Here is a 27,067-nt window from a genome sequence, read left to right on the forward strand (position 1 = left end):
GAGGGTTGACCTCTAAGAAGTCAATTGCAATGCATGAAAAATGTATACACATTTATAAGCTATATATACCCCTGAAGACCAATTAGATTTCTACTTAGGAAATAGAAAAGGTGGGTGAAGATTATTGTTCCTAATGAGCAAAAATCAATAGTATACCTTACTTCTCCTGTCCAAATCCTCATAACATTCACTCTTGCATTCAGGCTTAATTTATTCCTATCTAATGGCCAGTTTTACAACTTTTCCCTATAAATTATGAGAGAATAGATTTATTATTTTACTTATAACCATCATTATTATTATGTTCACCAAGATTAATACTGGCTTCCCTTGAAAGCATCTCTGACTGCATGGCCACCCTCCTGTGCTTCAGTAATACTTTATACATAGCCACTAAAGTGTTGGCTGCAGCTTTCAGGTATATGCACTTCTCCGTTGACTATCCCTGGAGCTTCTTCACAGAAGAAAAGGTAGAGTCACAGCAACGCACTAACCTAAAAGCCTGGACCAGGATAGCACTAATTAGCATATATTTGTAAACTAACTTAATATTCATCAACTAAATTTTTAAGGTGGATCAACTTATATTATTGATTTTCTTAAAACTCAGACTAAGGTTTATAGTTAAACAAAATGATTTAGGAACAGATGGGCTATGGATAATGGCTCCATTGACAGTTTGCCTCTTGTTTTAGTTACTTTTCTGTTGCTGTGATAAAATATATGACCAAAAACAACTTAAGGAAGAATATATTTGAGCTTGAATCTCCAGAGGGCTGGATGTCCACAATGGTGGGGAAGGTATGGTGGAAGGAAGATGAGAGAACATGTCTTAACTGCACAGGAAGCAGAAAGAGCAATGTGGAAGTGGGGCGAGGCTAAAATCTCCCAAAGCTCACCGCCCCCTCCTCCGTGACCCATGTTCAGCCCCATGTTCTGACTGTTCCATAATCTCTCCAAACAACAACAGCAACTGGTAACAAAGTGCTCAAATATGAGCCTATGTGGACATTTCTCATTCAAACTTCCATATCTTTCAAATACCTGTGTGGAAACATGAGGCATGGCTGCAGGTATTTATGACTATGACCCTGGGGAGGCAGAAGGTTACAGGAGCTCACTGGCCAGCTAGCTTGTCTTGCCAAATCCGTGAGCTCCTGGTTCAGTGAGGGACCTTTTCTCAAAAACTAAGATGGAAACCAATGAAAGGAAGACATTTGATGTTGACCTCTGGCCTATATGTATATGTGTGCTTGTGTGTATGTACACATGTGTGTATACCTACACACAGAAACATGTACACAGGCACATACTATACATGTAAACACACACACATACACATGCACTACTATGAGTGGGTACACAATCTGAAAGCATAGAGATGCTTTGAGGCAGGCATGGCTACTGATAATTCTGTGTGAAAGCTGGCTTGTGACCACAGATGCAAGATCACTCTCCTTAAGATTCTCCTTGTCAGAGTCAATTTATATAACATCGGGTTCAACAAACTTCTCTACAGAACCAGATAATAAACATTCTACCAATATTTTGCATTATGTTTGCTGTCTGTTACTACTATAGTTCAAAAGTGGCCCAAAACAACGTGTGAACAGACACTCACAGCTAGGTTCCAGCAAATCAATCTCTACTTCCAAAAACAAAGGGTAAAGGTTCCATCGGTGTTGCTTGCTAACTCTTGATCTGAACTGCATCTTCTTTATACATGATGAAGGAGAAAATAACCACAGACATAGGGATCACAGTAATAAATGTTATGCAAATATTATATCAGACTTTATAAACTTCTTAGATTCAAGGGTAGCCCCATACTGAAGGGAACTGAAATGGTTTGCAATGCCTGTCTTCAGAAAAGTTTGGTAACTTTTTACATAAGCTTTAAAATGCAGTTCTCTACTTCCTACTCTTGTTTTCACAAGAGAGTAGGAATGTTGAAAGCTCTGCCTAAGGAAGAAACTTTCAAAAGGAGCTAGCTGCAGTAGCGTCTGTGTGGCATCCCCTTGGAGGACTGAACAATGCTTCCGGACTGACCTGGACAGGAAGTCTGTGAAGGATGGGCGCACTGGGTATCCATAGCGGAAGAGCTTCACCAGCTCCAGGACGCCGAGGTACTGCAACTGTGCAGACACATAGAAGTGGTCAAATGTGCCTGGCAGCTGCGAGGTGTTGGGCTTGATGCAATGGACGAAGTGTGGACTGCTTTTCTGTAGCTTCCCAGTGATGTCTGCCAGAGATTTCTGTGTAAAGAGGGAACGTAGTTGACTCTCCAGGGAAACACTGACTGGAAATACCGTGCAGCTTAAACAGGGATCTCTGCATTCAGTCTAAGACACTTTTGTGTATTATGCATTTGTTCACCTGGGGGGTTGGACTTTCTTCTGAAGTTACTCAAGTTGCCAAAACGGAAAAGAAAATTTAACATAAACACTTTATGGTTCAAACAAACACACCGGGCTTTTGAATCTGAAAGAGTCACTAACCCTGAGTTGTGATGCTGTGGTGATGGGGTCTCCTCGTTCCAGTCTTTGAAGGAAAGTGGAAGAGCCTTTCTTTTTTAATAACTGAAAGAGAGAGGGGGAGAGTGAAAGAGAGAGAGAAAGAGAGAGAGAGAGAGAGAGAATGAGATTGATTTTACTGGATTTTGATGTCAAAGGAAAAAGAGATAGAATAAGCCTTACACCCATGCCAATGAAATTATAGACATATAAAACAGATCATAAAAATCAACACCAAAGGACATTTATGATGTTTACTCGATTGGGGAAATGGGCAGCCATGTATCAAGTAACATTCATTGCTGCTAACTCTTTAAGTGCAGAACTATTACTTAAATCAGACTTCCCACTCATCTGCACCCATCTTAATTTCAGAAAAAAAAAAAACAACCATAGATTCTGACCAGCACAAGAAATGCCCTGCTGTATTCTGGTTATGTCACTAGCTGTTCATATTAATTGTTCATATTAATTAAATGTGTAATAGCTTATCCTGGGGCTAACAAGATGTGCTATTCTCTACAAAGGTGATGTTTCTATAGTTGTTAGCATGTCCCCTTAGATTAATACAGTTATCATAACACAGGTGTATGGGTCTGGGGCACTGTTGCCCAGGTTTTCTTTCCTCTCCTTTATTTCTTCCTCCTTTTTTCAAACTGCTAAAATGGGTGCGTTAGTAAGTTACCTCTCTGTGAAAACTGATGATAGACCGTTTTCTTCAAAAAATAATTAAACACAGTTTCTAAAAATATCACATGTAGTAAAGATTAAATGATAGTGGAAAAATTTAAAAATCAGTAGAAATGGAGCCATTGAGTGAAGAGGTAAAGGGCGAAATGTAATTAATTAAATTCCACCAGGGTTGAAAGAAAGTGCCCACTACATTGCAGAGAATCAGGCAATCCTAGACTAACATATCTACTGGTCTAAAATGGTTCCTCTTAACGCCAAAAGGTGGAAAAAAACTTCTGCTAACACACATTCATGCACTTGATAGAACCAGGAGGACAGTGGCTCATTTCCTTCCATTAGGATGAAGCATCTACGGCAGTGATTAATTGTGGCTGACAAGGGGATATAAAATGAAACAGTTGGTCCAGGATCAACCTGTTTTACACACTCAATGTTACAAGACACATCCAGTTAAAGAGTGAGTAAAATTTTGTTTTCCTGGCCCAGAGGCAGATGTGTTAGGCTAAGAACAGTTTGAAGGGGAAAATAAGTGAAGTGGGAAGCACCTCAGCACTTGAAGAATCATGCTAAAACATAAATCTCCAATCTGGACCAGAGCATACAGTTTCTCTTTCTGGGTAGAGGCACTCCTGTGAATTATTTCCCTTTTCTAATTCTTCAGGGAAAAGCCTAATGGCATCCAGGCCTCATAATGTTTAATAATTGAGGTTAACAATCATGGTTTAGAGGTGTTTGGTGATTTCTTACTCTTCATTTTCAGTATGGCTGAAAAAGGAAAGGCCAGAAGGTGTCCAAGACCTTCAGGAATAAAGCTCTTCCTACAGAGAGAACCCTTTGTCTTTTCAGTGTATAGAGCATGCATTTCTATGTGGAGAGACAGAAGTCTTGTGATCATCCAGTTCATCAAAGGGTCTGTAATCCTAGGATTGGCTGGTTAAAGATACACACACGCACACACAAATACACACACACACACAGATACACCTCCACATGTACACACACACATACACACATGTACACACATACACAAACAAGTGTATTCATATGCACATGCATGCACGCGTATACATACACGCATATATACACATAAACACATATACACACACCTGTCACTTTTCTAAACTATCATTTTAAATTCTTTCATTTTAATTAAAGAGCTAAGATATATTTGAAAATGCAGCAACAACCGCATTTTCAAAACTGATTGCTCTCAACACTTTCCAAATTACACATCTCCTCCTCTATATTTTGGTAGAAATAAGCATGAGAATTTGAAAGCAGTCTGGCCTTGTAGTTTCAGGAAATATAAAGCAATGCATACAGATTTCTTGAGCCACTTGCAATAACTCTTTACAGAATTTTTGGCTCTCTTTTACAACTAGAACTTTTAGGTTGTATGAAGTATCAAATGCATGTGAAATAAACAATACTAAAAATTAATATAATACAAAATTAAATTCAAAGTCTACAAATACATGCTGAAAATATTCTAGCACTCAAAAACATCAGAAAATAACAATACTGTTACAAACCCCAAACCTTGGAAGTGATCACATCAACAGGCTAAGCTACCTAAGTTTATTTCTTCTAAGCCTGTTGCCTCAAATTCTTTTCCATTCATCAAAAAAGATGGTTATATGATCTCTCCTCAAACAGTTTTAACTTAGGAAGGCATCTTCCGAGTTAGCATTGACTATCAACTTTACACAGCCTAGAATTACCTGAAACAAAGAGGCTCAGTTGGTCTGTGGACATGTTTATGAGAGGTTGTCTTCACTGTCCTAACTAATGTAGGAGGGCCCAGCCTGCTGTGGGTGGTGTCATTCCCTGGGCAGGTGGTCCTGGTTCATATAGGAAAGCTAGCTGAGCATGAACCAGAGAGTGAGACAGAGAATGAACCAAGAAGCAGTGCTCCTCATGGCTTCTGCTTCAGATTCCTGTCTTGAGTTCCTACCCTTAATTCCCCCTGTGATGGGCTGTGGTCCGAAAGTGGGAAATGGAATGAGGTCTTTCCTCCCCCAAGTTGCCTTTGGTCAACAGAGAGCAAACTGAATGAGATCTGTATTAAACTGCGTGCTGTGGAGAAAAGGATAAATTACACTAAGTAACCTAAACACAGCAAAAATAAGAGCCACAAAAGCTCCTACCTTAGTAAGTTCTAGATAATTCTTGTTTACTCCAATACTTGGAGAGGCTGTGGTTCTCTTGCTTAGCAGGGTGGATTTATGTCCTTGGAATTTAAAGGAAGGGTAGGAAGATACGAGGGATCCCGTTTGTGACAGTTTCGACTGGAACAAATGATTGATCACAACATTTTCACTAGCTAGGAAAAAGATAAATGAACATTGTAAGTGCCATTGAAATCATTGAGCATTAAACATACACTTTCATGGAAAAGCTTTAATCACTCCCACATTTTGTATGGAGATGTCATTGGTACAATGGACCGTGGAGTCTTTTCTGTCCTGTGGTTCTGTTTTGCTCATTCTTTTTGACAGATGGTGATCTTTATTGCCCTTGGCTGGAGTCATAATCACACCTTCCCCACCTGTGCTCCTGACCCTTTGCTCTCTAAAGAGTATACTTCCTCCTATCTTGGTTGTAGGCACTTAATTTTACCAGCTCAAACCTGACAGGCTTTTGTACACTTGAACAGTCAGGACAACCTGTGAGTTTTGGCAGCAATTCCCCATTGCAAGAAAATAACCATCCTGGAAAACATTTTACCAGTTCTAGCCTGTTTCAGAGGGGCTTTTAAATACCTGGGGAGACCCTGTCCCATCTCATTGTTATGTGTTATTAGGTTAAAGAAGGCACAAATGAAGTTTCTCTCCTTCTGACCCAGTTCAGCTGCAAAGGTAAAAACCATCTGACATGGTTTAGACACTAGTCTTCACAGATCTAATTGTCTGAAGTATAGATTGTTGGCCCAGACACAGGAAGAGCTGGAGCTGAGACAGGTGGGTGTTGGATTATGAATCCAAAGAGTAATAGTACAGGGGAAACAATGTGTATGGTGAGTAAAGATCTGGTAGAAGCATGCCTTGTATTCCTGATGTCTGTATATAGAGAGCTTCTGAGCCCAAGTGGCTTTCTAAAAGCAAAATGACAACAAAATGACAGCACCTAACTTGAAAGTTACTGCAAACTTAAAGTGTGAAATACTACAATAAAAGGTATAGGTCATTGAAGATCAGGCTCAGTCAGTCAGACACTTCATAATTTTTTTTTAATTTATTTATTTGTATTTTATGTTTATGCATGTATTGCCTGCATGTATGCTTTACATTAAATTAGTTTCTACCTTTTCACACACAAAAACCCATAGATAACATACATATAATACACATATGTGTATACATTAATAATATCTTCAGTAAAATTTGCTGTATTAACAAACAAGCAGGAAGAGACAGCTGTCAGAGAAGGGAGGTGTAGCTGTAGAAGGAACAGCCAAGAGGGAACTCTGTGGTATTGGGTTGAAATTACAGGTTGCAGGAGAAATTCGTGGTTTTTAGTAGACAGCTATATATTTATACATTATTTGCATGCGTGCCTTGGCTTACACTTTTCGAGTCCTGAAGAGGTCTAAAAGGAATACTCCATGGCAGCCATGAGCTCACCCAGCCCCAGGCCTTGTGGTTCCTCAATACCAATTCTCCATTAGATAGATCAAGTTTTCCTAAACAAACTGCTAACTCTACATTATAGATAAATAAGGAAGGACAAGTCCTTCTTTGTCCTTTCAGTGACAAGGAAGCTGGTCACTGAAGAAGTTTGGGAAGAAGTTTCAGGAAGTACTGAAAAAGGTACCTGTCAGAAAGATGTGGGAGCTGGTAGGGTGGTGGAGGTTCCGATGGCTGAGTATTAGATAATTCCAGCCCTGAAATAATGATATCGACCATGATTCAAGACTAAGATAACAGTCCATGAATCCATCCTAACAAAGAAACTAATCAATAAAGGGAAAATAGGAGTGCTCTGATAGAACCCCACCATCGATGGAGAAACTGAGTTTTATAGCCATAGGGAAAATCTTGTTTTAAACAACAGTTATATTATTCTATGCAAGATAATATGTGAAGCTTTGATGGGACAGAATGTTTAATTAATCTTAAAGTGCTTTCTTAAAGAATATTCCTCAATGACAAAGAAACAATAGCAACTTTAAACCAAGAGAACCTTAAGACTACATCCTACCCAGGTGGAAGAGGGGACTGCCACCCTTGAATCAGGTGATTGCCCTTGGAGTAGGGAACACTGAGCACCCCACGTTTGGGGGATTCCTGATTCTAGTACAAGAACACCCTAAAGAACCACAAGTTGACAGACATTGCTCAAAATAACCGGCCTTGAAGTTTTTTAATAACACTAAGGAAGATGATGAAAACTTTGACTGCTGCTCAAGATCACAGATCTTCAATTAGACATGACCTTGAGTTGGGAGAAAACACCAGAGGAGCTGTGAGTGCTGGAACAGCAAACATCTGCATGGACTCTGATTAGGTATCACTGTTGTGGTTGTTTGAATGAAAATGTCCCCCATAGGCTCCAAGTATTTGGACATTTTGTCCCCAGATGATGGCGCTGTTTGGGAGGTTTAAGAATGTGTGGCTATCCTAGAGGAAGCACGTCACTGGGGGTGGGCTTAGAGAGTTCTTAAGCCTTGCCAGATCTCCAGTTGCATTCCTGCTTCCTGTGCCTGCATGATGATGTGAGAGCTTAGCTCTGCTGCTCCTGCTCCAGCCACCTCCAGCCACCATGCCTCCCTGCTATGATGGACTCTAATTCCCCTGGAACCATAAGCTCAAATAAACTCTTCCTTCCATAAATTGCTTGGGTCAGTGTTTCTATCAAAGCAACAGAAAAGTGACTAGTACAACTATTATATCAATGAGCACTCTTTTGATCATTTACCAAGTGGGTAGAAGATAATTTCCACATGCCAAAGCACTGCATGAAATATGTAGAGAGTAAGAAGTAAGCAATTTATTCTGAAATGTTTCAGAAAACACATGGAAGAGAGAGGGGCAGAGGTGAAGACAGAAAGATGGGTGATGAAAATATTCATCTGAAGAAAATAGGTTTGGGAGTTTTAAGTTAAATTTCTTTTTGATTTATTTATTTTTATATTTTGTGTGTGAGTGTTTTGCCTGAAAGTATGTAAGTGCACCCGTGTTGTACAGAAGTCAGAAGAGTGCACTGGATCCCTAGAACTGGAGTTTTCGACAGTTGTTAGCTGCCGTGTGGGTGCTAATGTTCCCAGCACAGGAACCAAATCCAAGTTCTCTCCAAGAGTAGTGTGAGTGCTCTTGACTGCTGAGCCATCCCTCCAGACCCATTTTTTAAAGTTTAAGTTCCAAACCTCAAAATAACAAATTAAGAAATAGACATAAACCATGACTCATTTAAAGATATAGTTAATTATCGAATGTATTTACAGCAAATGCTTGCTTGTGTGTATATGTGTATGTGTGTGCACATGTACGTATAAGGACCTACACATGAATATGAATGACAGATGCATTATTCTTTCAGTAGAAGTAGAAATGCCCTGAATAAATCTAAAAAACACTAGACATAAATACAGACCAGCATATTTCTCTGGCCCATTTTTGTCTTTTCTCTAAATCACACGGGCAGGCTACATGAAGATGAGGCAGGAACTTCAGTCTAACTAACACAGGCTGAGGTCTTCATGGGCTTCCCTTGTGAACTGTGGCCATGAGCACATGAACGAGGAGAAAGCAGTCAATCACCAGATGTTCTGCCCTCCCTGTGCTCTTAGAGTTGCGTGAGGGAAATTCCCGGGGAAGAGGCAGTTTTATCTTCTTTCCTTTTTTAAGGAGCTAATTACTGCAAATCTTCGTGTAGCATCGTACACACACAGAAATAGGAAACATCCCTTAGCAGAACTGACTGCATTTGCACATGGCCCTTTCTGTTTTATAATGGGATGAGCTAACACGCAGCCCTGATTGATAATCATACATAAAGAAATACAGTGAAGAAAATGACTCAAAAATTGTTAACAATTATTCTCCAGTTTTCCTATGCTCAGAAGCAGGGAAACTAGTCTATATTTAATTCTTCCCACTGTCTGAGTCTGGAGAATTTGCTTCTATTTGTAGGTGTATTTGCTACATTCCTCCATTAGCTGTGTCTTCAAATTCCCTGGCTTCTGTTGACTAGATCTCTCAAAGAAATAGCTCTGCTTACACAGAGCTTTCATAGATAGACACTTAATATTCTTCAAAGGTAGAACGACACCTTCCTCAAAGATAGACCTCACCATACCTTCCTCAAAGATAATGCCTTCCTTAATTGGGGCTTTCTAACGAGAAGAGGGTTGCACAGGATATTACTGACATTTGTACCTCTTTGTAACTGTGGCATCATAATCTGCAGATTCGTATAATACTATTACATCCATGTGTCTTTTGCCGGAGTGATGAAATGTGTGAGCAACTACAGTCTGTAGGCCAAGCCTAGCCACTGCACGTGTCTGTAAAAACCGTTCTACTGGGCACCGCTGTATGACTGAGCATGATTTGTAGCTACTGTCCCATTAAGCCAGGGGAGGTGGGTAACTGCAGTGACACTGTTATGGTTTCCAAAGCCTAAAATACAGTCTGTAACACTCCATAGGAAACACCCAGCTCCTCATGCATGAATCCATAGTAGCCCATTGTCAAGTCTGCTGAGAATAAAACATATTCATCTGTGTTTTCTTGGAACATGTTAACAAGTGCATACAAAAGAATGACTTTAAAATACAGGCACTCTAATAAGCCAAGCAAGATTATACCATTTCTAGTCATCACATTTGAAATGCATAAGCATGTGCTCTATCACTGTGAAATATGAATGAAGCAAAAAAAAATGTGCCAGCTTCTAAAACATGCTCTAAATATCTGAACTTCACAAAAGAGAAAATGAAAGTTGAAAGCAAAAGCTCAGGTAACTCCAAGGAAGATACTTCCAATAGTAGAGTGAGGCTGGTCCTTCCAATTCTTCCTTTCTTTGTGGTTTTATCCCCACCTATGTTTCTATGTAGCGTCTCAGCCGGGAGGACTCACAATAGCTGCGTGTCTGAGAGAAAAACGGAACTGGGCTGTGTGTAGACAGTGTGTCACAGGTGTGCAGCTGTGATGTGACAGTGATGCCCTCATGTCAGCGGCAGTGCAGACCCCCGACCTCCAACTCAAAGGTAGCTAAGCATTTTATGCAATGTTCTTATTCTAGGAAAGACAAATGCCTCTGTCTCGCAACAGTTTAACTCTTGCTTTCAATGGCTATTAGAAAAATGGGAATCACCATAGAGATGCTATTAAGAAAATAGAGGAGATAGAATTATATATATATAATTGTGATATATAAATTTAGAATATAGTTTTATATATTGACTAGATTTATAGTCAATATATGTATATAAAATATTAATGCCTGCTAAGTAGAGGGAGCCAATACATACATACATACATACATATATATATATATGTGTGTGTGTGTGTATGTGTGTAAACTGATCAGCTTTTTGTACTTAGTGGGCATTAATACTTTATAACTGAAGGTACCTAAGGATAAAATACCACCCTAGCAGTACTCCAGAGTCACCTTAAGTAATGGAATTTACCCTGATGTGGCCTAAATAACGTTGGAAGCCACATTCATCTTCTTTAGTCTTCGCAGAAGAGCTATTTCATATTCACACCACTAAAGTGGTAAAGGTATTTTATATTCCTAGCTGCTAAAAGCTTAGTCAAATTCCGGCTTCTACTGGACTCCAAATTAAATTGTAATCAATGTATAGTATGGGGACACCCATTCTTCCTTATCCTGACATCAGAGTATAAATGATCTCTCAATTACCCTTTGGGTATATTTTACAGGAAAATGTTAGGAGATCAAGGAATAAGGACTGTGGCATTTTAACCAGTTTATGGGGAGAAAATCAACTTACTTTTCATTACAAATAGAAGGTTCTGTGAAAGGGCGTCTTTATTTCTTTCAATTGCTCCACCAATTTCATACATTACCTATAATAAAACAAAATGGTATAATTATTAAGGATTAAACGTGACCATGAAAAATTCCTTTAAAAATAGTTTGGTTTAGTTGTGGTTTTAAATTATTCATGAATAATTCAGGTTTCAGAGTTCAGGTTACATGTAAGGGCAAAGCTTGTTACCCAGATGGCCCTGGCCAGAACATGTATTACCAGACTACAATGTGAGATAATTTTTATGTTACATCACATTAGACAGCCATTGTTCAATGTGAACAGCTTTAAATACTATGGAACAGTCTTTCTCATCAAGGTTGATCATGATCTCCAAAAGGCTCTTGTCAGTAACTGGACACATTTTTATTTGACATAGTCAGGGGAACAGTGGACAGAGGTGTTGAACACCCTATGATGCTTAAAAATCCTGCCACAGTGAATAATTATTAAACCCCTAACAGTCACAGTATTGTGGTGAAAGGCCTTAGTCTAGAATTATGGCTTCACTGTGCTTTCTATGTTAGGACTGGCAGTGCCCAGCAATACCATAATAGAAAAGTCATCTTATCTTTGTATCACCATGGATCTACATGGACTCTAACAGCCCTCTAATGTCCCCGAATTCTAAGTTTTAATTAGTAAAATGGTAGTAGATACCCTTCCATATAGCTAATACTGTAGTGGAATGGACATGAAAGTTCCTGGCAAACCCTCCAAAAGTTAGATAGAAAGTCTAATGTGCTGTTCCATCACCTAGCTAGGTCCATGTAACTTTGTTTAGCCCTTAGTCCAACCCACTTCTGGATAATTAATGAAAACTGAGCTCACTTTCTCCTGAAATAGCTGTCAAAGTTGTGAGAGCCAGGTACAGCTTTTAGCATTGTTCCCAGATTCTCCCAATGCTATTCCAACTGCACTGAGTGGTTTGGGAAGCCGATGTTCCTCCACTGACTTCCTTCTTCCCAACTCCACAGTTCTCTGGTACAGATACTGGAAGAGCTCTAAGACCAAGATACTCAAACCAGAACTCTTTTCTCTAGTGGGAGATGATGTCTTCTCACTCTCTGAACTTGTCCTCCATCCCTACCTCTTATCCTTCACTTTCTCCTCAGCTCTGAGATCAACACCTCACCCATCTTCTTTCAGGTCTCAGCAGGACCCAGGACTCAGGAGAGGGCATTGGACTGTTTCCTGTTCCTAACACTAACTAGTGTCAGAGACAGTCATGTGTCTCACTATAGAGGTGACCTCTGCATCAACCACCTCATGCTGAGGTTTCAGACTGACTCTCTTTGGCTAAGAGTTTCCTGATTCAGTTTGCAATGACATCACATTACTGTACCCCTAGTAACTGTCAAGAGTATTTTGGCTGTTCTTTAAGTTTTCAGCTCCTAAGTTCACTGATTCTTGGTAGTTTATGTTATTTCTTAGTTTCAAGAAACATTAAGATTCTCTCACTTGAAAATACCTCTGAAGTGGGCTTTGCTCTCCAAACAGCTCTTGTTTCTATCTTCTGCACAGTATAAAGGTGGAGTACTTGATGTGACCAGTCCTCTCTAGGACCCTCTGTGCCATCCACCAATGGCTACAACTTCCTCATTGCTCCTCCAGTCTCTACTTTTTCACCCCTACTGACTTTACACTAGCAAAAGTACTACTTATTATTTTCACTGACAAATAATAAAATGTCCACAAGACTATCTCACTTCTGCCTTCCACATTCTCCTCTGGGTTCTTGTCTACTCCACTGTTAGATGGGTACACTGACCTGTGAACATGGTTTACACAGAACCCCTGTGATCCTGTTATATTATATCGTTCTAGTCTATAATATCAGCCCATTTTCTTCACATACACAGGCATGTGTACATGCACAGCACACACACGCACACAACTGCCCTTACTGATTTCCTGTGAACTCACTATCTACCTGTCTCCTATTAGTAGCCCTTGTCATACTGGCCCCTTCTAACCTCACTAGTAAGTCTGCTGCCACATGTCCTGCCATGCCTGCTTGTTTGTTGATCAGCTCACTCTCCACAGTAACTAACAGAATGCCTTGTTCATGTGGGCATGCATGATGAATATTTAGTGACATTGACAGGAACCTTTGCTGTGGAGTGACTGAGAATACTGTGCCACTGTGTGGCCATTCAACATTATTCAGGCCAGGTGTGATGATGCACTCCTTTGATCTCCACACTCTGAAGGCAGAGGCAGGTGGATCTTTGAGAGATCAATCCAAGCTGGTCTACATAACAAATTTCAGGCCAGATACAGGGCTACAGGGAGACTCTGTCAAAAGAAAAGAAAAGAAAAAAAAGGAAGAAGAAATAAAGAAAACAGATAATTCAGATAATTCAGATAAGGATTGAAGGGGTCATGGGGAGAATCTGAGGCTTTGAACCCCAAGAGGCAAGAAAAGACCACTGGTAAAGGTGTAGCCTCAGTTTCAGTGGAGACCGCAGCTTTTTGGAGATGCCAGGACCATGGGATGACCACAAGGGCAGCAGCAGGTGTGGAATGGAGCTGGCCTGGGTCTTTGAGACAAGCTGTGTGTACTGTGGATGGCAGAGTCAGAGCAGTGGAGCTGCCAGAACCCTTTGGAGCCCAGAAGATCATGAGTGAATCCCAGATGTCCAGCCTTGAGCTACTTTGCTGGACTTTGGTTTTGCTTAGGTGTGCCCGATTCTTCCCTTTGAAATAAGATAGTACTTGTTTTGGATTTTACAGGACCCTGCACTTAAGAGACTTTCAAAAGAGACTATGGACTTTTAAGTGTTTGAATTTTTTAAGGACTGTGGGGCTTTTAAGGTTGTACTGTCTTATGTTGTGATATTAATGTTAACATCATGTCTTGGGGGGCAAGCATTGGAAAGGTTATGGCTTAATAATGATGTGTTTATGTGTCAAGTTGGCAAGGGGTCAATTGTGCTGGATAGCTTTAGTGTCAACTTGACACACCTGGGCTGAGGGAGCCTCAACTGGGGAATTGCCTCCATTGAACTGGCCTGTGGCCATGTCTGTGGGGCATCTTCTTGATTGTTGAGTGATGTGGGAGTGCCCAGCCCACTGTGGGTGGTGCCACCCCTGGGTAGGTGGGTTGCATAAGAAAGCAGGGTGAGCAGGGGCCAGTGGAGCAAGCCAGTAAGCAGCATTCCTCCATGGCCTGTGTCCCAGCTCCTGCCTCAGGTTTTTGCCCTGAGTTCCCATCTTGGGCTCCCTGATGAACTGTAACCCGGGAGATGTGACAAATAAACCCTTTCCTTCCCAAACTGGTAGTGGCCAGAGTGTTTTGTCACAGCAATGGAGAAACAAGCTATATCAGTACCACACAAATTTTATAATAATATTGAGTATGTTTCTACATCTACAAAAATATATGTTTTGAGACTAGGTCTCACTAACTGACCACCCTCTGGCTTCTGCCTCCTTAATGCAAAGATTATAGACAGGTATGTTTCACCGTACCTATCTACATACATACATCTACCAAACTTTGGCTGCGATTTTCACCGAAAATGCATATATTTGTTTGTCAACTTGGGGAGAACTGGTTACACTGATTATTACTAAGCTGACGACTCCTGTGCTGTCTTGTAACCATGAACATGGTAAACCTCTTCCTATAAACATCCTAGACGCTTCTTCTATCAACATAGTTTTGCTATTCAGGTAGGCTTTCTATATATATAGTTTATGAGATTTATTTTATCTAAGTGTTGATTTATTTATAAGTGACTATAAATGTTATCATATGTTTAAATTCAGTGTCCACTAATTACAGGAAAATGTCTAATGTCTCTCCTGGACTCATTTCTCCTATGAGGATTTTTTAGTCGATTACGATGTTGTGCACTGGCATTTATGCCATGTATAAACAGTCATGGGCTTATTTCTTCCTTTCCAATCTGTCTGCCTTTAGTTTCCTTTGCTGCCTCATTAGACTCACGAGAACCTCCAATGCTTATGCAGTAGAGTAGTGAGAGCCAAAATCTTTCCTTTCTTTTTGATCTTAGAAGTAAAACACCCAGTCTTCACCATTGTGCATAACATTGGCAGTGGCCTGGTCTAGATGCCCTTTCTCCAGATGACGTTGTCCCTTCATGGCTGTCTTTCTTAGGATTACACACAGTCTTAGGAATGGACTGCTGTACATACTCTATCTTGGGGTGACATTGCCTCCTCTAGTGCTGTCTTTCTTTGAACTTTTGTCATGAATGGATGATGAATTTTATCAAATGATTTTTCTGTATCCAAAAATCATATCATGACATGATTTTTCTTCTTTATCTTATTAATATATGATGGATTACTTCAGATTATTTTCAAATAAATGGCTGAGGTGGATAACATTTTAACAAATTGCTGAATTGTGTTTGCTAATATTTTTCTAGTGTTTTTTGAATCTCTGTTCTTGAGGGAGATTTGCCTTTAGTGTTATGGTGTGTGCACACATGTGTTCATGCTTGCATAATAGCCGTCTTCTGGTTTTCGTATCGGGGTAATAATACCAGCTTTACAAAACAAATTGGAAAGTCTTCTGTCTTCTATTTTCTGGATCAGACTGTGGAAAGTTGGTGTTAATTTTCTTTTAAACATTTCGTAGAAATCTCCAGTTAAGCCATATGGAAGAGGGAGATTTCCTTTTGGGGGAGTTTTAAAATTTTAAATTCCTTTCCTTGATGGGCCTGTTTAAAAGATCTGTTTCACACAGGGTAAGCTGAGGTAGCTGTGCTGTCTGAGGAACTGGTCTGTTTTTACTACGCCATCTGAATCTGTGAGAGTTCCTTGTAGATTCGCTTTTGATCTTTTACACTGGCAGGGTCTGCAGACATATTTTCAGTCCTATTCCTGATGTTGGCTATTTTTGTCTTCTCTCTCCTTCCTTCTTTTCCAACCTTACTAGGTGTTTATCACTTTCATCCACGTTTTCAAAGGAGAAGCTCATTTTCTCCTATTTTCTTGTTGTTTGAGAATTCATGCACACATAGAATAGAATAGAGCATCTCTCAATTCTCACCAGAGAAGCTTCTCTTCGCAGCACTTGGCCATTACACAGGATCAGCTCATTGTTAAACTGATCTTACACATTTTCCCCAACTCAATTCATTTTTCTCTCTTTGCCATTGCCTGGCATTTGCTTACTTTGGGCTGAATTTTCTCCTCCACTCTTGATACAGAAACTTAGATTACTGATTTCAGAATTTCTCTATTCCCCAACGCATACCCAGGTGATCTTACCAATGTACCTTTCAGTGTTGTATGTGTCTTCCATGTTTGATGTGCTGTACTTTTCCTTCAGTTGACCATATGTACACGTATCTACATCCTCAGGTATAAATTCTCATATGTATACATATGAGCGCACATAAGTTCTGGCAGGATTTTCCTCTGTCACCTTTTCATGGTGGGTGCTGTTGAATGGCAGGGTATTTAGCTGTTCAGTGTCTGAGCATTGCTGCTCATCCTCTTCTTGTTCATGTCCAGTTGGATTCATCATGGTTGGTGAGTCTCTTGCCCATCCCTTCTGAGCTTTAGGCCTTGCTGAGTTTTGGTTTATAGTTCAGCATGTGGTTCATGCTGATACACATTCTCCAGTCCTTCCAGAATACGAGCTCTGCTTCTGGTGGCCCAAGTGTTCCATGAATCCTGAGCTGGTCCTTTTGTCTGCTGGTGTCCAATTCTGTGTCTGTGTTCAATCCTGTACAGTTGTTTTTGAAGACATAGAGAAGGGAGTGCTGAGGTTTCCCCTTTACACTCTGTGTCCCTGGTTCCCTCTGACACTTCTGGTTGGGGAGGCAGGCACAGCTTCACTGCCACCCCATGGGAGTAGTCTAGCTCCATGTGAACCTCCCCCATGGGCAAGAAGTGTGAACCTTCATTGCTGCTGGGTGTGGGGCTGGGAGTACAACCTTCCTCCTGGTCCCCAGACATACTTCTTTGGCCACAGGGTAAGCAGTGTAAGAGGGTAAGTCCCGGGAGACCAGTAGGATCAGGGAGGTCACAGGGGCCAGGGGGACCAGGTGACCAGGGAGACCATAGGCATCAGGGAACCAGGGGGACTACAGGGACCAGGCCACTGGGTTCCAGACAATGCAAAGGCAGGCAGCCTCTAAACCAAGCAAATAAACAGGTTCCTATGCGGGTGAAAATCTATCTTAAAAAGCACCTGTGGCTTAGTGACTGGTTGTCAAGGGAACAGAAAAACATCTGTTCTCACCATGTGGCACCCAGGGCAGTAGGGGGGAGTGGGGAGCAGGCCTTGGGAAGAAGGAATTCCTGGGCATTAGGGTAGCTGCTCCACGCAGGGCTCTGTTTCTCTTTCTCTTGCTGGATTTTTCTCTGGGATGTGAGAGGAAAAAGAGATGGAAAAAGCAAAAGCTGGAGGCCGGGTTAAGGCCTTTCTTTTTCCCGCTGTCCTTACATAAGAGGTCCTTGGGCCTTACTTATTTCTCCCTCTCAGAGACTGGAAGACATGCTCCTTGCTGCATGTGATAACAGCCCTCATGTGTGTGATAGAGAAATTTACATACCTGCAGTTGAGAGAAAAAATCTTTACGGAAATCATCACATATTCAAAAATTTCTTTTGGAGTGATTCTGCTCAATAAAATGACTCTAAAGGAAAAGCATTCTGCTTCTTTTTGGCAGTAAGCATAGTCAAAGAATGGTTCCTGTGATGGTGCCAGGCAGAGGGTTCGGCACCAACCAGGGACTGGAGGCAGTGGGCTGTATTTTTCTTCTTTTTTGGATATACTCTACTCTCTATGACACTCCTGTACTGCAGTACATACAATTAAAAGATAAATTATGCCAGCCATATATGAAAACAGGGTGAATCACAGCTCATCAAATTGCCCAGTTCCTGGCTCCACAAAGAAAATAAAAGCCACAAAATGCTGAGGCTCACGTACTTTCTTTCTAAATGATGGCTGTCAAGCTCCGGCTTGGCTCATCACCAAGGAAACTGGATTCCAAGGCAGGCAAGAGCCTCAGAAATAGCTCAATCTACCCATACAGGTTTCGTTCTATGACTTCAAGGATGAGCTGGCTGCCTTCCGTTGGTGGAAGAGGGCAAGGATCAGCCAGCTCTGGGAGCTCCTCTGCATGCATGGACCTGTGTGTGCCCAGTGGGAGGGCAGACCAAGGGTGGGCCGCCCAAGTTGTGTGCTCACTATGTGGCTTGTACAGTGCTTCTGAAAATGGAGTTTCCAGATTCCCCACAAGGCAACATCCTCTTTATAGTTATTCAAATAAAGGTAAATCATGTGGAACTCATCTAAATTCCATGCTAACCCTTCATAAGAGGCACTTTGGGAGCCTACACTTGTCACTGTCTTAGAAGTTGGTCCTGATGCACTCTGAAGCCAAAAGAATCAGGGCTTGAAAACAGCCAGCGCATGTGTGATAAAGTCTTAGTGATTTACTGAGGGTTAGCAAGGGGGATTCACATCCCAGCTTCCAAAGTGAACCTGCAGTCCGTTCTGGGGCTGGGTACTGATCCTCATCTGTCAGAACACAGGTGGGGGCCTCCCTGAACCTCAGGTTCTCCTCTGTTCAATTACTATTCACATTGAAGTTTAATGGCTTTATTAACACAGACTATCAACAAATGCAGTTTTAAGAGATGGAAAAGAGATCTTCCAGGAATACAGGAAATGGGCATGAGTGGATATCATCTACTTAGATTTCTAAATTGTCTCTAGTGTGAATGACAACCAATATAATTAAAATATAACCACCATCTGAGTGTAATGGCTTATCATTCAGAAGATTGAGGCAGGAGGATTGTTATAAGTTTAAATCCAGCCTGGGCTACATAGTAAATTCCAGACCAGTTGGGGTACAGTATGAAGCAGTCTCAACAAATAACAAAAATGAAACCGTACTTGAATTAAGATTATCGGGATTAAAAACCAAGTTGTTACAAAGCACATTGAACAGCTGATGCCGCTCTAATAATGCACACCTTTATAAAATTTGGAAAATATTGAAGGTAGCCAAATGTAATGTGACTCCAAAATCATTGTTCCACAGACAGCCAGTCTTCAGTTTTCACGTCTCCATCTATCTTTGATGGCAGTTTTACTTAAGCTGTTCTTTCAAGAGCTTGGGACTCTGCACACACGCCCTGTGCTTTGCGAAGATATGTTGGTCCTCTAGCATGTACGTGTGTTTGGCTGTTCGGCACTGGACAGCTGACCTCACAGAGCTACCGGTAGCCTTGCAAAAGAGCTGCACAGCATCAAACTCTGGCAAAGGACGGGAAGATTGGGGATCACAGTAGCTTTGTTCAACACATCTCCAGCAGTCAGAATCTCCTGTCTGGTCCCGTGATTACAGCTTCCATGGCCCCAGATGGCACTAGCTGTTACCATCTGCCCCCAGCTGTCACCACCTGCCCCCAAGGTGCCTATTCTTCCTTTTTCTCCTAGCCTTGGGGAAGGTGGCCGCTGCCTACTGTGGCCAGTCTCAGCCACCTCACTGTCCTCTATCTGGGTCCTTGGAAATTCTTGTACAATCAAATCACTGAAATCACTTTTTTTCTGCTTGAAATTCTAATGTAGTGCCTTTCAAGACTGGATGATGGGCTGACTCCACCATTCCCAACTACTTGCTTTGTCTTTGCTGATCTTGGTGCTAACAGTTCAGCTCTTTGTACTGGCTGTGTACTTCACAGAGTGACAAAGCAGATAGGGCAACCAGGACTGTCAAATGGCTGTGGAAAGATGATGGGGATCCTGAAGGTACAAAGGAAAGCAGGATGCAGGGAAAGGCTGAGGATGGAGTGCACTAAGAAATTTGCCTGGAATTATTTCAATCGTTTTGTATTTGTTGAGGTTTGTTTTGTGGCCCAGTATATGGTCAATTTTGGAGGACGGTCCATGGAGCACTGAATAGAAAGTACATTCTTTGGTGCCTGGGTGGAACATTCAGTAGATGTTTGTTAGGTCCATTTGATGTATGCTATTGTTTAATTCAGATGTCTCTCTGTTAATTCTCTGTCCTGATGACCTGTCTAATGGAGACAACGGGTATTGAAGTCCCTTACTATTAATGAGCTGGGATTGACCTGGGTCTTAAAGTCCTGTAGTACTGTTTTTATGAAGTTGGGTGCACCAGTGTTTGGTGAATATATGTTCATGATTGTACTATCTTCTTGGTCTATTGTTCCTTTGATCAGAATGAAGTAGCCCTCTTTTCTCTTCTGATTAGTTTTAGTTTAAAGTCTATTTTATCAGATACTAGAATTGCAATGCCTGCTTTTTTCTTAGTACCATTCACTTGGTATATTTTTTTTCCATCCTTTCACCTTAAGGCAGTGCCTGTCCTTGAAAGTGAGATGAGTTTCTTGCAGACAACAAAAAGATGGGTTTTGTTTTTTTTTTTAATTTTTTATTTTTATTTATTTATTTTACATTTTGTGTACAAGTATGCCTGCATGTATGTGAGTGTACCCATGTCGTGCAATGCAGCAGAGGTCAGAAGAGCGTTTTGGATTTCCCTGAAACTGGAGCCAAGGACGGTTCACAGCCACATGTGGGTGCTAGGAATCTAACCCTGGTCCTCTGCAAGAGCAGTCAGTGCTCTTAAGCCCTAAGCCATCTCTCCAGCCCTGGGTTTTGTTTCTTAATCCATTCAACTAATCTGTGTCTTTTGACTGGGGAATTCAATCCATTGATATTCAAAGTTATTAAGGAAAGATGTGTATTCAGTCCTGTCATTTTTATTTCTGTTCGCATTCTTGATATAGATACATAGAGATCAGAGATGCATGTGCAAACATCTAAGTGTTAGTAGCATTAAAAATGAGTCTGTAGAACTCCTACCTTTCTGTAGGAAACAGTATATTTTAAAATGAAATGGAGATAGTTTTTAAAGGTTAAAACCTCATTCAATTTTATGTCTTATAGATTGGGTTTATACTGAGTTCAATGTTGTATAACTGTATTAATTCAACTGTGTGCCTAAAAATTTACAGCCAATTTTGAAAGAGATGCATCTTTGCTCTGGAAATTGTTATCGAGTATGTTAAAGCTGTAATGAAATGCTTCTTCTAATCAGGTGTTTATTAAATTAAGAAAGAAGAAATAAAGAAATAAAGAAAGGAAGGAAGGAAGGAATGAAGGAAAGAAAGAAAGAAAGGAAAGAAAGAAAGAAAGAAACAAAGAAACAAAGAAAGAAAGAAAGAAAGAAAGAAAAGAAAAGAAAAAAAGAAAGAAAAATTTGCCATGCATTGCAGAGAGATTGAGTGGGAACTGACATCCTGGCCAGGCCCAGGAACTCAGACAACTGGGCAGAGGGATCTCAGCAAAAGGAAAGGCTGCCGGCCTTGCTCACTCTGCCACTACCCTCAGCTCAAGTTATAGTCAGGAGGAACATCAATGTGGTTTGAGCAATGACACCATGGTGTTGCATTCTTAGGGGGGCTTTGGGCTTCTTGTGCAGAGTCACCGCTCAGACTTCAGCTACCTTAATTTTCCTTCCCTGCTAGTCTTGCCTCACTGACAGGTTATCCGTAACAGACATACAAAACGTTCTGTTAAAATTTGATCATTTTCTATGACCTGTGTGCTCTGCTTCGTAAGTTAACACGTTAAGGTCAGGCCAAATCACTAACTGCATTGTTATGCACTTAAAATACGTCTGAGATGTAGAGTCACATATCCTTGTGGTTTCAATGCAGAAAATTAAAAGTTTCTACACAAAGTCCCCCTCTGCTAGAGCTCAGGCATCTATGGACATGCTGTGTTAGAGCTTGGATGATTGATATGTGTGTATGTGCACAAGGCCCTCTGTACTGCATTTAAGTCATAGATCTATGTCCATGTCTATCAACTTTTGACCTACTAGCATTATGCCCAATTGGATACACAATTGTTCTATCAATTTAATATCATCCCCAAATGGCCATACCCAACAGGAATATGAAAAAAGCTCAGTCTCACTAATCACTGGACACACATATATCAAACCACAGTGAAGCACCATCTCATCACACCAGCTAGAATGATGACAACCAAAAATACAGACAGTCACAACACACCAGCCAGGAGGCTGAGATGGGAATTAAATTAGTATATCCACTATGGAAATTAGCATGGAGACTCCCTTCAAAACTAAACATAGAACTATCATATGTTCTATGTTTATGAACCCATTCATTGCACTACTGCATGCATGTCTAAAAGGGAAGAAATCATTACACCAGAAAGATCATCACCTTCCCATGTTTACTGCAGCACCATACCCAACAGCTACCCTGTGGAATCAGCCTTGACCAGGAGGGAGTTAATAACACAAAGCCAAAATCACAGAATTAACCTTGACTGTCTGGAAGCTGGGTGTTCAGGAGCCCCACTGTGACCACAAGACAAACAATCCACAGGAGAGGGAGCTTGCTGTGAAAATCAAGCACAAAATGTGAGTGGCTGCCATACACTGACTGCACTTGAGGAAGAGCAGTTCAACTTTCAAGTCTCTTTGTTGTTTATTACAGAGTCAAGTCTGCGAGTGTCTACTAAAACTAAGAGTTCCAGTGATTAGAAAGGTACCAGACACATCACTGGAGTTGCTCAAGGTCCTATTCAGTTAAAGGCAAAAGATTACATATTCTGATTTAAAAGCAGTGCAAATCAAAATAAGATTAAATCCCAATGGTATCTCTCATGAAGAACAGGAACACTAATGCCACCCCAAGATCTGACTTGTAGAAGGGAAAGTGGTGGACTTTCTACTTAGGGGAAACAAACTTAGGGATAGAAGGACCAAAGGACCAACTTGTCAGCCACAGCAAAATATCCACAAGAGACTACACTTTAGGTTTGTTTCTAAAGAGTGAAACCAAACAATCACTTTTAATTTCCAACTGTGTTAAGAGACAAGCAAAGCAGGTAGATGCATCAGAGGCATTTCACAAGCCCTAGGCATTTCACATCCCCTAGTGGATGACCAGCACTTGTCCATCGTCAGTGCTAAACACTGAAGGCAACCCTAGAGAGCAAGAGCAGACAGGAAGACATGGCCTAGGAAACTCAGAGAAGAAGTCATCTAGGTTTAAGGACAGCAAATGTTTGGTAACTATAGGTCTTGCACCCCTAACCCCCAAATCTGATATACTACAAACTTACCAAATCGAAACCTACCAACCAAACACACATGCACATATGTAAGCACATACATATATATGCACACACACACATACGCAAACGTGCATGCACATACACATGAATGCATACGTGTGTACACTCTTACACATATACACATACATGCACTCATACATGTACACATGCACACACATACATGTACACACTCGCACATGCAAGCAAATGTGCACATATATGCATGCGTACATGCGTGCACACACAGACACACATTCACATGCATGCACACATGCACATACACATACATACACAATCCAAGAACCACTTTGAACACCAACATGCCTCTCAAAATCTTTTGGATTTGGGGGTAGTTTATATTTTGAATTGTTACATTATGGATGTTCAACTAATACATTTTAGGCAAATATTCCAAAATCTGGAAAAATATCTGAAAAACTTGCCCCCAGCATTTTGGATGAAGACTTTCAGCTTGCACTTAGGCTTCTAGTTTTGCCACATGTGAGAGTGAAATAAACATGGAATTATTTTTAAATGATTTTCTTGGAGTTGAGAGGGAATGTTTGGAAGGTGGTAGGGAGCCCTGTGCAAGTCTGAACGCCCAGGAGAGGCAGCTGGGTCACACATCTGGCAATCACCTTGTCTGTGACATTGAGTCCCGAGTGCCCAGTAGCTCCCCTCCTATAGGATCATCAGTATTCATGGAACAGATGGAAGTTCACACATCTACACATCCACAATCTCTTCCCATATCATGTTATTTACAAGATGCAAAATAGCCCCAGAAAAGAAGTGTTTAGGATTAACAGATGATAAAAATGTGAAACTTTGCAGATACACTTGTGAATTTAATCTAGCACATCACAAGATATGTGAAGATTGGTTTAGCAAAATAAATAAATGATCATTTTCAGGAAATGCAAATATGCCTGCTTATTTTTCATGGCTGGTTTCAGCTTTCCACTCAGTCTGATGTAAGGGTCTTGATCCCTTTATGTGTTGGTGAATTTGCTCTGTATATCATTAAAATTGTAAGCTGCACTTGTAATTTGGATGTAAAACTCTCCCCTCAGGCTCATGTACTGGAACACTAGGTCCCCAGCTATTGGTACAGGTTGGGGTAGGAGACTGTAAAATCTTTGGAAGGTGGGACCAGCTAGAAGAAATGGGTTGCTGGGGGGATGGTCTTTGAAGTATATAGCCTGGTCTCATTTCCCATTCTCTATTTCTTGATGCACTTGGGCTGAGCCAGTTCCCACCATGACAGAAAGGTAGGCCTCATGCTGCCTCCCTTTCTCAGCCATAAGCAATGACACCCTCAAACTGAGCCCCAAGCAAACCCTTCCTCCTTAAAGTTGATCCTTATAGGTATTGGTCACAGTGACCAGAATAGTAACTAACAGGAGAGACCTCATTATTATTCCAATAACTGATTCTATCTGATAGTTTTTAATATTTCCTTCTGGTTCTGAGATACACAGCAATGTGAAGAATCCTCATCTGGACATCAAGAAATCTGGGTGCTAAATCTGACACAGCTGAAATTTGCGAATATAGCTCATTTTCTCCTTTTAAGGAAAAATTAATCTGAAAATGTTAATATTTCAGGAAATACAAAGCTTCATATTTATAACTTTCTGCCTGGTCATAAAGGTAAGGGAAAGTGTTAAACTTATACAGGAAGAGAGTTCACCATTCCTGTCTTTCCTCTCCCCAGCAGCCTCACAGAGGGAGCATTAATGGCACCTCCTAGGACAACATGTCTCCCAAGACAACCTTCAAAGGAGAAATTGATGTAGGAACAGACAAGGGTCTGCTAAGGCTAATTTTTATTTTTAAAAACATCTGACCAAGAGGTGAACAAATACAGATTGTAAATTAAGCTCTTTCTGTGTGGGTCAAAATAACTTCATCAAATAACCTTTAATAGCATCAGTTTGGCTTAGACCAGACAGATTTGATTGCTGTGTCTGGGGATTCTGCCTGGAGAAAAGAGGGAGAGAAATAAATGGAAGCTTCCCATTGATTGCTTTTTCTCCTTTGTCTTTTGATTTACAGGTTCACTTCAGAGGCTTCCTGGGTACATTGTGTCTTCCACAAATTTCCAGAGACAAAGGCCAGGGACAAACAATAATGGTGTTCCTGAAACAGGTGCAACTGGGAACAGATTGGAGTGTTCCTGCACACTACCCATGTCAATAGGTTAAGGGCACAGGTTGCCGCTAATCAGTACACCACCTAGAACATAGCATTGTCAGTGAGGTGAAGATTTTTTTCCTTCTCAGAAATCTGGGTAGCAGCATAATTCTAAACAAAAGGTAATTTTCAAACTAAGTTTGTTTGATGATGGGGAATATCCTTTTTGAGGAGAAGAAAAAAATCCAGATATTTTATAGACAGCCCCTAAATCAGTACCATCCTCATTCCATTTCCACTGGAGACATGTTAGAAGCAGGATTCCTGTAAAGGCCTATGGAAGTCACAGTAATGAACCCTAGTGATCTGGATCTATGTGTCTGGGATTACAACTGCCTCTGTAGGGACGTGGTGTTGGGTGGGGGGTAGAGAAGAATTCTGATGCACACATTGGAAGTCCACCCAGAGGGAGTACACCCAGGAGTGCCTTGTATCACCGGCCAATAAACTTTTATCCAATCTTAAAATTACAATGCAGAATATGTTCACAAATCGTGGGGGAAGGTTTTAACTTTCTTAAGGGAAATTGAAGGGACATTTTTAAATGTGCTGTAAAGTCCCCCACTCCTGTATGCTTACTTAAAATATTAGCCATAAAACTAAACGATAAAGAATCTAATTGTTTCACAAAATTCTTTTTAATCAAGGTAGAGCTACTCATCACAACACAACCTGCCTATCAGTGGAGAAGGGAATGACACATTAGCACAAACTGAGAATTCACCTGCATGATTTCTCTTCTGGGACAGTTTTATGTCTTCCATAGATGGAGAAATCACTGTATTTTCTCCACTTATCTTTCAGAGACAAGAATATCAGTGAGATATTGGAATGTAACTGGAGTGAGTAAAACTGTCCAATGCTAATCAACTTGTGATACGCAAAAGCAAACTATGCCAACATGAGTTATGAAACACTACTTTGCATAATGTAAGCACATTTATAAGACATAAGAATCAATAATTTTTGGCAAACAAAACAAGTGCATTTACCACTTAATTTGAGTAAGTCCACTGGCCCACCAATAGTCTCACCTGAAAATATGACTAACTGATTGAATGATGCCTCAAATTTTTTTTTGATTTCTCTGACAAATCAGGTGATAATGTTTTGGCTTGTATAGACACTGCAGACCTTCGACTATTGTTGTGGGGTTATGATAGACATATTTGAAGCTGAGTATTACTAGCCTACCCCTTTACCTTCAGAGCAGGCTCTGCCCTCAAAGTCACAAAGCTATGTAGTGAAACACAAACTCAGTTTGGGTGGGCCTAATGCCTCTACTCTTTCTATTACACCACATGAATTCTATAAAATACATACAATAAAACCTTAAGTATGTAGACCCAGTAAGTACAGAGGAGCCACAAACAGGGGATCTTATGGAATGAAAGTCCTGCTACCCCAGAGTAACTCATATGTTGAATGGTATTTCCCAAATTCACTTCCACCCAGAATTGCAGTGTGTGACCTTTATTGGCAGGAAGAATTTTGCAGGTGTAATTAATTAAACTAAGAGGGCATCATATTATATTA

At 40.7% G+C, this 27,067-nt stretch overlaps 1 protein-coding gene across 1 annotated transcript in view; it reads right to left on the bottom strand.

Moving 5' to 3' along the window:
- The window catches only part of Myo16 (myosin XVI), a 497,779-nt gene that overhangs the window by 141,311 nt on the left and 329,401 nt on the right, over positions 1-27,067 (bottom strand). Inside the window, exons 23-26 of the mRNA XM_029557215.1 lie at positions 11,170-11,245; positions 5,354-5,529; positions 2,499-2,579; positions 2,050-2,255 (exon numbers count right to left, since the gene is read on the bottom strand). Of these exons, the coding sequence (XP_029413075.1) occupies positions 2,050-2,255; positions 2,499-2,579; positions 5,354-5,529; positions 11,170-11,245 (539 nt within the window). The remainder of the gene's footprint in view (positions 1-2,049; positions 2,256-2,498; positions 2,580-5,353; positions 5,530-11,169; positions 11,246-27,067) is intronic.

The sequence above is a fragment of the Nannospalax galili genome, unplaced genomic scaffold (genome assembly GCF_000622305.1).
Source record: "Nannospalax galili isolate Female #2095 unplaced genomic scaffold, S.galili_v1.0 scaffold267, whole genome shotgun sequence".
NCBI classification, from domain to species: Eukaryota; Metazoa; Chordata; class Mammalia; order Rodentia; family Spalacidae; genus Nannospalax; species Nannospalax galili.